Raw genomic sequence first — 10615 nt, forward strand, 5'->3', positions numbered from 1 at the left:
CCAGGTCAGGAAGGCATGACTACAGCTAGAAGGTAACAGGGCCTGCTGCTCTGGCCTTTCATTGCACTGGGATTTTCTGCAAGCTGAAAGCATCTGAGCTGAAGACTGGCTTGGGACAAGCAGTGAAGCTCTTGTAACACACCTCCCTCTCAGGCAGAGCACCAAACTCTTAAAGAAAGAGGTCCTTCTCTTGGCAATAGGCTATGATTTTTTTTCCTGGATTTGGTGCTGTTGTGAGAGCATGTGAAAGTCTGCTCCCACATACCTTTTCACTTGCATGAAAGCAAGAGGAAATGGGTTCTGAAATAACAAAGCATTAATGCTAATAGCAAAGTGTATTTTACATGTCATTAGAGTTCACTGATATAATCAAGCTGGTTTTATTCCATGGATGTTGGCTTTGCCCTGTAATAGAATGAATACATCCCCTGTTAATGAAGTATGCAAAAAGTACTGCTGCGGTTAAGCGTGCACTTCTTGCCAGAGCCCAAGGCAATGAATGTAGCTTGGTAATTATAGCTTTTGGAGAGGTAAAGTTTTGAAGAATACGTAGTATACAAGGTACAGTTAAAAAACATAACTTGGTGGGGCTGGAATGAGAGTTCAATTCTAATCAAAATCAGTCCACACACTACTAGGAGTTACCAGATTCTGCTCTCATTTACACCCTTGGAAACTGCAAAGTTAACATCAGGATTTACTCTGGGAATATGGTCCTTTTTGTGTTTTTTTTTTTCAAATAAATGTGGATAATGTGACTTAAGATGAATATATGTAAGAACCAGTGACAGACTGTGATCTCTTTTTTTGGACAGGGGAAGATGTAATTCTGTAGTAGAAAAGACAGCTAGCATCTGCACTGGCCAGCCAGATGAGCCAAAAATCTCTACTTAAAACAGCTTTTAGGGGTGAATAGTTAGAAATCAGAGTGTCTGGTCAAGTCCTATGAGGATAGCAACCCACACATATTCATGAGGAAGACACAACTCTCATTCCTGATTCTGGCCGAAAGGAAGGCCTCTTCAGGCACATTAAAAGAGACCAGTGTTGCTATACCTAGGTGTTTAATGGGAGCCTTTTTGCCATTGTAAACTTCACTTGAACCATTAAAGTAACAAGGACCTACATTAAGGGAAATGTGCCTTGGGCCTCTGCAGGGGGTGAGGAAGAAAACAGCAGGTGCTTCTATGCAACAGAAAATCTTTATTGGAATGATATCCAAGGGATCCAGACTTCTATGTCTGTCCTCCCCCAGACCTACTGTGCACGCTGACAGGACACAACAAGGAACAGCTCTGGCTCAGCAAGCTGAGGCTGGCAGCTCTGAGTCCTTCACATTACACCCAATCTGCCTTCCTGTCCCAACAGCATGTGTTAGGTCATCACAGACCTACTCGTAGGAGGTGATAGGAAATGGAAACATCACTGTGAGCAATGTCTGCAGATGTGGGCAGAGGCCCAAACTCAGAGGAACTGAGTTAGTGCTTGGTGCCTCAGGGGACCTGGTGAGATGGGGAAGAGTGTACAGTGGCAGCAGACTGGCACACACAGGACAGTAAGGGAAGTTGGTGAGCATCTTCTAAGTAGAAGATCACAGTGGGATAAACCTGCAAAGAAGGAACAGTTGAGAGTGGTAGTGGGTTACCAGCTCTTGTCGCATTCTCTGTTAGAGTTGGCTGTGGTATAGTCATGGAGGATGGCATTCAACTTAGCAGCACAATGACAGAACAGAACAAACTCAACACATTAATACCCAGCAAGGCAATTGGGGAAGGGCTCATGTTCATCCTCCAGTCCTGGCAAGCCTTCAGATGCAGTATTTCCAAAAACAGGCTGGGAAGGGATACAAGAGAAGGATGTTAGTATCCAAGGAAGTTTTCCAGCTTCCTATTCTAGCCCCATGTCTTTGAGAGGGTTGGGGTGTGAAGCTAGCATTGTGGTTTCTGGGCACATCTCAATAACCAGTTTTGACTTCATATGAAACTTTTAGAAGGTGTTTCTTTTAGCTGCTTATAGTGTAAATAAGGGGTGTAAAATTTGCTTCTGTGTCCAGGCACTCAGCTGGTAACCGGCCTCCAAACAACACTGATCTCTGTGGGAGCTTCTAGGCAGACTAGACTGGGGAAGGATGCACATTTTGGTGTTGGAAAAAAAAAGCTGTATCACCAGGATGCCCTGTTCTTTGAATCTTTTGTGGGTCTCCTATTGTTAAGCACGAGAAGAGATTCCTATCTGGTTTTTGAAAGCAGGATCTTGGGACAAAGCTTCTACCGAATCAGCAGTGCTCATGCTGAGACATGAGATTCTCCTAGACTGGAAGGACTTTAGATGAAGGCAAAGATTTTCTGTCAGAATCTGATTTAAATCTGGCAGGGCAAAATAGTTTTATCTGCATCTGAACTTTCCAGACTGGTGGGGGCATGAATTAGATTAGCCAAACTAAAGACAGCCTCCAGGGTTGCCTATAAACCGCAGATTGTCTCAGGATCACCTGAGCATTTAAACAAGCCTCGCACAAAAAAATTTCCCTTGGCTGACCAGGAGGTTGTCAGCTTGCTTGTGCACAGACCATGTGGGTAAGGGCAGAACTAGCTCTTTTGGGTTTAGGCCAGATCTGTTATCAGTGACTTCTAGTTTACAGCTGCCACAGCTTTGGGAAGGAATCCACTGAAAGCCAGCATGAATGGTACTGTCCATGTGCTTGTCAGGGGTGGCCTTGCAGGAGCACTGCTGTTATGTGCTCCTGTGTCACTGAATACAGACTGGGCAAAGCTTGGAGACCAGCTGGTGGACCTACCAAATCTTAGTTCCCTGCATTCTTGGTTGATTTCCACATCCTTTTTAGCTGCTTTTCAACAGCAAGAACAAGTGCTCCTTTTTTCTCTGGAGGGAGGGCAGTGACCTTGGCAGACAGGAATGCATGCCAAATTCATCATTATGCCTTCAGCACTAGCTTTGTGCCCAGAGCAAAGCAATGGGTGCACTTAGGGGACATGTTCATACAGAACTCACCCCCTCCAGGACAAGCACTCATTGCTCATATAACCCCATGTTCCTCTGTGAAAAGCAGGATGCAACACTGACTGCCTTCAGTAAGGTCCTGGGTGTGCAGACCTGGTGTATCTGCCCTGACAACTGACAGGGTTGGGTACACAGTTCTTCTCTACTTCTCTCAAGGGCTGCTAAACCAGCCAGCCATTAACAAGAGAGGGCCAGGACTGCTAGAAAGGCTGCCAACCTGTTTTTCAGCATATTTGGGTCATGTTTACTGTCACTGTCTTTGTTGCAGAATGGAAGCCCTGGAGATGAGACCTGGATGGGATGGCGGCAGGGCTCTAACCCAAAACCTACCGCGTTTTTTGGGTTGGGATGCTGAAAGACTTTCCAAGGCATAGGCCACTTCTGACCCTTCCTCAGTAGAGAGCTGATCCTTCAACTTCTCCAGCTGTTTAAACACAAACACAGCAGTAAACAAATGCTCCATCATGAGGAGCTCCACAGCACACTGGCAAGCACAGGATAGCTCAGAGGCAGGAGATACAGGGAACCTGGTTGTTGGCATCACTGGGGAAGACAGGGTCTTCCCTGGAGCAGGATCATTACAAGAGGATCTACCTTTGGAGCTTTCAAACCTCCTCATATCCTCCTCTGTTAAGCTGCCTGTTTGGTGGCAGCAGTGTAGGCACTGTCTGCTCTTCTCCCCACCCCAGGGTGCAAACCCCTGTACTGAGAAGGCTGCATAGGAGGATATCGCACCACTGATTGTCAAGTCACTGCTGGGGAAGGAGGTCTCCAGGCATCCACCCACTGCAGCAGAGAGCATTGCTTCTCCATTGCTCTATGCTGTCCCTTCTCTCCCTTTCCCCAGTTCTTGCTAACTTCCCTTGGTTAGAATGTAGAAAGTCCATGGTATTTCTTCTCCATCTGTAGCTACTCTCTTCTAGTAGACTGGGAATATCTGTGGGCCACATCTAGACTTCTCTGGACATGTTACTCCCAGGAAGCCAGAGCTTGATGTCCTTCAGCACTGGAGTGAGGGACTAGGGTAGTATCTAGCAGACTTCCATCTGGCATGCCACACTGTGACTTTTCAGTTTGAATTGGAAAGTGCCAAGAGGAACCCAGCAGGACCTCCAGGATGCAGACATGTGGACTTGACCTGAGAAAGTGGAAAAAGGACTTCCACTGCTTGGGGGGTTTGGGGCGCAGGGGGAATCATGTCAAAGTTCCAGCACATCTTTCCCTGTTCCTGAGACTGAATGTGGGATGGGCCTTAACCTTGTTGTCTGTGTGTGTGTCCAGTCTGGCCCTGACCCTGGGTAGGGTCTCTCTGAGTAGTAAAGAGCTCAGGCAAAAATAATTCTGGATAGGCATGCAGTGGCTATCCCTAATTTCAACCTCTTACCTAATGCAGCCAGCTGACACAATGCCTAGGAAGGCAACATGCCCTCCTCTTCTCCATCCCTTTTCTTCCATGGAGATTTCCTTTGGTATACATTTTTTTCCTAGCTTGGCCTTCTCTAGCATTCCACTGGTGTCACAGAGAAGAGCTGCCTCAGCTTGTACTGTGCTAGTCTATATCCTTGCTCTCTTTTTATCTTTTCCAGCCTGTGCAGCTATTTAGCCCAGGTTCTACTTTTCTGTTTGTGTGATATATGCTTATATTATAGCAGCAGAATGAAAAGGAGAAAGACGCAAAGATAGAAGAATAGGGCATAAAGACAGTATGCACAATTCTTTGGCTGTTCATACAAAAATATGCATATATGTGTCTCTATATTTGCTACTCTCACCTTTTCAAGCTCTTCAAATTTCTTTGCCAGTTCCCAGTCTGCAAGAAGGAGGAGAGTAACATCAGTATCTGCATTGCTTCCCAAAGCTCAAACAAAAAACAAGTTCTTCAGGGTTGACAAGAAAAGACCTAGTTATCACCTCATTCCTATTAGTGATATCCAAATCTATGGTAGCAGAATCAGTGACAGAAAAGCAGGCTTTCTCTGCTGAGTTCTATGGACTTCACTCTAATTGTCCATTGATGAGGGAAGAATCTTTGTTGTTCACCAGGCTCTAGGAGAATTTGCCCAACAAGGTCACATACTGTATGATACCAACTCAGATGAATCTCTTCGCTGCTTTTTCATTTTTTTTTTTCTGATAACAGCAAATCTCTAATGCTGGCTTTCCTGTCACTGGCCTTTTATATGAACTCCCATTGCTTCCTTTAAGACTTGTGTACCCTCACATCATCCATGCAGGCAGAAGTCAAAAGACACAGATTTTGCCTAACATAACCTATTGCTTTATAAGTCATCTGAGTCAGCTGGGTTGGCTGAGTCAAGCAACATCAATGAGTGCATAGATTCTACACTTCTAAATGTTAGGGGAGCACAGGGGTGTGGGGTCCGTCTTCATAGATCAGATTTAGAGATCTCAAGGCTGAGCAGTACTGTACCAGAATGTCAAAAAAATATGAATTAACTGCCCTGAGATAACACATCCAGGACAAGGTAAGAGTTACATGCCTATGAATGGTATCTAAATCCTCCAGCTGAATTGGGAAGGGCCTGAACTAACAGTAGGAAAAGCTGCAGGAAGGGATGAGAGATTTGAATCTCACTCCTTTTGAGGACTGAGATACCATATTCCAGACTCAAACTGATGTCAAAACCAGTTATTAACAAAAAAAAAAAATAGATGAAACAGTGAAAAGCACCATGACAAAATAAACTAAATCAAAGCTGAGTGACTGGACTACAGCAGTTCTCCTAGGAGGGGAGCACAAAGTGATCAGCTGGTTTTAAGTGCCAATTTTGGAAAAAATGCACTAAACTAAGCAGAAGTTTAAGTTCTAAGAAAAAGAAGGAAAGAGCTGAAGAATGTCTTTGCTGTGCCTGACAAAAATGCCAAAACCCAACCCTGGCGCTGCCTCGTTTGTCTGCTCCTAACGTGGCAGCAGGCATTGATCTACATCTCCAAGAGGATTTAGGATATAGTTTCCTCTGATTTCAGATAAGACTTCAGCACAAAGACACATTGCCAGACTTAGGTTTTTAAAAAAAAACATTTGAAACTGAGCAGCCAAGAAATAGCTGACTGCCTTTCCAGCTTCTCCTTCGAGAAGGAAGCAATTCAGTTGAAAAATCCTGAATATTTTATGACTGTTATTAATCCAGCAGAAAAAGCAGCAGCTCCTAACCAAATCCATTGCATCAGAGCTTGGTTTAAGAGATAGTCTGGGTATGAGCTGGGATCTGGGAGGTGGGGGCTCTGTTCCTGGTGCTGCCAGCAGTGACCTCAAGCAGATTCCTTTTAAGAATGTTATGTATCCATAAAGACACCCAGGCCTGCAGATCTGCAAGTCAAGAGGGGCACTTAAGAGATTATTATTTTATTATTATTGTTACTATTATTATACACATTTTTACCTCTTTCAGAATTTCAAGTGCGTGTTTTGGCTTAGCTTTCTGCAAACCGTAAGCTTGGCCAATGACTGCTATGAATAGAAAATGAACAGCGGTTGAAATTTGGAACAGATTATCTCAAGCAAGGGGAAGGAAGTTAATTTATGGATGCAGCCTTGAGAAACTGCCTGCTGTAAATCCTCTGTCTGTTCTCTGCTCCGAGATTCATTAGATTCAATTGTCTGGCATAAAATGCAGCCTTTCCTCTAGGAGCAATAAGTGCAATAATCCATAAACCAATCATAAAAATGTTATTTCTTGAATGCATCCCCTTTGCAAGAAGAATGCCTTGCTTAGAACAAGGATTTGATTTATCTGTGTTTATTTATTTGTCCCAGGATTGTTTAACCACTGCTTCACTGCATTAACATGGAGCTGGGGAAGAGCATCGAGTGATCTTGACAAATGGATTTTCATAACAAAATTTTTGATGGGCCCCATTCTTGGCTGTTTTCACAATGAAGATCAGCTTCCTGCTCCAAGACCACCACATACAGCACAGACCCTCCCCTGGCTCTCATGGCCGTGGGAATAGCTGACCCCTGAAATCCATACGGCAGTTGTGATTGCTGTGCATAGTGTCACAGAAAGCCCGAACTTTTCTTCAGTGTGTCTGAGTTTAGCCACATGCAGGTGGCTTTAAATTTGGTGTATGTTCACAGAGCACAGACAGGAAAATCCTCCACATGATCCATCTTTGGCCTCTGTGCTGTGTGGGAAAAGCCTGTTGTCTCAACCTCCTCCAGCAGTAGAAGGATCTTAGGCTCAGATAGGAGCTTCCACTACCCCTTGTCCCAACCTATACCTGACCCCAAAGGATTGGTCTCAGCCATAGGATCTCTGCAATCCTGACTCTGCCCCACTCCCCCATACGCTCACAAGATGCTGCTGGTTTTAGCATGCCAGCAAGCCACTGAGCTGAATCTCAAAAGCATGTGAGGCTGTTTGGAGTGTGGTTGGAGAGGTGTCTCCCAAGGCTGGCCCATACCCCCAATACACAATGTCTCAGGGATAGCAGGGGCACAGGGACTCAGGAGCAGCTCTTCTTTCTATTACTTTTGTGCACACACACACATCCTTGCCAGCTCAGTGTTAAATATCTGAGGATCTAGGTGAATGTTTTGGGGGAGGTTTATGTCGCATTGCAAAAGCATGTCCAGGAGCTCCATGATGGGGAACATCTCACATTAATCACATGTAGACACCATACGGGATGCTTCTGCTTTCTGAACAGTTGGCATTTCTGAGAAACCTGAGAAGTACGTTCCCTGCATTTTTGCAAAGATGGATTCAAGAGAATGAGACCTCTGATCCTGCTCACTTACCAATATTTTCTGGTCTCCGCCATGCGAGTTTCTTATTAAGAAGCAGAGTCAGCAGTGTTTCCTCGTGATTTGTGTCTTCTCTCTCCGGAAGCACTCGGTTACCTGCAGCACATAAAACACACCTTTCTCAATCTGTAATGATAAAACAGGTAGATCCGAGCCACCAACATTAAACCAAAACTGAAGTGGGCTAAGTGGAAGGAAATTCACATCTCCTGTCAGCATCTGTCCACCTGTTCATCAGGGTGGAAAGACCTCTGGGGAAGAAGAAGATGTGTGAGCATAGAATAAAATGTCCAGACAGCGAGGGCTGCACTGTGAAAGGGTGTGGAATGGGGGAGCCTTCCCTGTCAGCTCCGGGCTGCTGGCCAGTCTCACTGCAGCCTCATTAGCATGGCTGGCTGTGGAGAGCTGGAGCTGTCACCTTGATTTAAACAGTTCAGACCTCTTGTGTAGTGGATGCCTCTGCAAAGCCAGGCAGAAACTCACAAGATCTCTTCTCAGAACTACAGGTGGTATCCCACTCACGCAATTCACCTTCCCAGGGCCAAAAGAGGTGGGAACTTATCCCTCATGAGGGCTGATATGTGGGTACCAACAACTGAAGAGCCTTGCGGCTCTGCAGTCTGTTCTTGCGCTCAGCCTTGGGGCTGCTCTATCTGATTGCTAGTGATATCATAGGATTCCTCTTGAACAGAGCCAAAGTGTGGAGAAGCTTAAAGCAAGCCTCTTTATTTCTGAGGAAGCATCTTACAGTAGCTGTAGACCATACAGAATCTTTCTGTTTTCCAGGGAAAACCTCTCCAAACTGCTGTCCTAAAGCAATTTGGACTTCTTTATGAGGCCTCTTTAGGGAGGTTTCTCAGTGGTTTTGCTTTAGTGGTTGTGGCTATGCCCTCAAATTAATGGTGGGGAAGGTCAAGGGTTTAACAGAAACCAGCGGAGACAAAGCACGGGACTAATCAGAGCTCTAAAGGCTCTCAGATCCTCCCAGCTCTGAACAGATTTCCAGAATAATCTGAAACTTGAATTTTACATTAATTTTTGAGAATGACAGAATGGGAGTCAGACTTTACAGGGAGAATGGCCATTCCCCAAGACCTTTGGTGTGAACACCCCTGCCCCATGCCCAGATCCCACAAAGCCCTTGAAGATGCCTAAATTTCCAGAACTGGAAAACACAGAAAGGCTTATTTTCTCTTTTTCCAGGATCTTTAGGATCTGTTCACTCCATTCAAGGAAATGACAAAGGAAAAAATGGTCTCGTATAGCCATCAGCTTTTCATAGGTGTGATGAGATTAATGCAATTATTCCTGATATACGAGATAAAACATTGTACCAGATGAGTCTTGAGGACACTCAAGAGTGTATGGGAATCGGCTCCATTAGCTAAAATCACATAAATCTGCAGAAGCAGAGCCCTGGCCAAAGTGATGCTCCAAGTATGTGGCCAGACTCAAGCCTGCCTCACGCTGCGGCAGAACCCTCTGGTCCTGATTGTGATCTCTAGAAAAAAACCCCAAGGGAGTCAGTAGAGCTACATGCTGTGCAAAACTCATGTGGAGTGCTATAAACCTCATTCCTAAGTCTGAAAGACAGTTATTATTCTAAAATAGCTACTTCTAGTCATTTGGGGGATTTGTTACAGAAAAAAAACCCTTATAAACACTCCAGTAAAAACTAAAGAGAAGCAGTATGTAGGTAAAGTGGCTTCAATAATGTTTTGGTTGACATTACAAAAATAAATAGGTGATATAAGAGGAAAAATAATTTGAAAAGCAATGTTATTTTCAAGCCTATATTTAGCATCTCTTTTTCTTATTTCCACTGCCAAGTCTCTTTAAGAAAGAAGATAAATGATTGACATTTCCCTGCAGAACAAGTTCAAGCAAAGATTAATTTAAATTATGGGAGAACGCATAAAAAGAAGTTTTGTGAATAAAAGAAGTTCAGCAGCACCCTACTACTGACATTTATGAGCTGTCAAATCTCATATGGTACATTCCGGAATTGCTACTCTGATATTTTAATGTTTTTCTTTGGAAATTTTCATATGGGAGAGAAAGAGCTACCCTTACCAGATTTCACCAGATCTGATATTTTTACTGATTAGCAGAACATCATACGATCAACTGCAGACCAGAAGGACAGCTTTAGCTCATGCTAATATGAACAAGTCTCTGGGTAGCACCCATGTTAATTTTTAGTATTGCTCAAGATTCATTTTATTTTCTTTCACACATAAGTGAGTGTTGCATTGGCCACGACAAGCAGCAAAGCAAAGCAAAAATATTACCACCTACCTGTGTCATCTATTCTGTATTCCAGCTTACCTTGTAGTAAAAAAGGCTCTCCCCGTGTAGACGGGATATACACAGTCATGGTCAAGATGGCTAGTACCCCAAGGAACAGCTGGACAGACCACATCTTCTCCACGTTCCCACTACCTAAAAGCATTCTTCTTTCAGGCACGGTGGAGGACTTCAATGCAACCCAGTGCCAGATGAGCTCACTTTTAAGAGGCAGTGGATGTGCCGTGATTGCAAATGGCCTTTGGAGGAGGGGAGAAAAATATCTCTGGAGACATAATTCAACCTGTCAATATGATTCACTCCTTTGGGAGTGGACAGAACAACCCAGTTACAGATGTCGGATGGAACCTGTTCAATATATCTCATATCAGACTGATCTAATGAATTCTGATGTTCCCACAGGCATGCACTGTGCACACACATTGATACACATTCCATATGTATATACATTAAAAATATTTTTTGGTGGCTGCTCCTTTAATGGAGTTCAGGCACGAAGACTCCCACATTAGCAAG

The 10615-nt window shown here is 44.2% G+C and overlaps 1 protein-coding gene across 1 annotated transcript; it reads right to left on the minus strand.

The window, feature by feature from the left end:
• Positions 1-1196: 1196 nt before the first annotated feature.
• Positions 1197-10317, minus strand: UTS2B (urotensin 2B). Its single transcript, XM_005146521.3, has 5 exons — positions 10121-10317; positions 7787-7888; positions 4794-4831; positions 3352-3445; positions 1197-1833 (listed from the first exon to the last, which is right to left on the minus strand). Exons 1-5 carry the CDS (start codon positions 10242-10244, stop codon positions 1808-1810), a joined length of 384 nt encoding a protein of 127 aa, XP_005146578.1. The 5' UTR covers positions 10245-10317; the 3' UTR covers positions 1197-1807.
• Between the last annotated feature and the right edge of the window lie 298 nt (positions 10318-10615).

This window comes from Melopsittacus undulatus, chromosome 6, assembly GCF_012275295.1.
Source record: "Melopsittacus undulatus isolate bMelUnd1 chromosome 6, bMelUnd1.mat.Z, whole genome shotgun sequence".
Taxonomy (NCBI): Eukaryota; Metazoa; Chordata; class Aves; order Psittaciformes; family Psittaculidae; genus Melopsittacus; species Melopsittacus undulatus.

What these genes read in the sequence shown, in the direction of transcription:
- UTS2B (XM_005146521.3), bottom strand. Translation starts at nt 10,244, where the DNA reads ATGCTTTTAGGTAGTGGGAACGTGGAGAAGATGTGGTCTGTCCAGCTG. An exon ending in AGAGCCTTTTTTACTACAAG is followed by an intron (nt 7,889 to 10,120) that starts GTAAGCTGGAAT and finishes TATGTGCTGCAG; the next exon opens with GTAACCGAGTGCTTCCGGAG. An exon ending in AATTTGAAGAGCTTGAAAAG is followed by an intron (nt 3,446 to 4,793) that starts GTGAGAGTAGCA and finishes GTGTTTAAACAG; the next exon opens with CTGGAGAAGTTGAAGGATCA.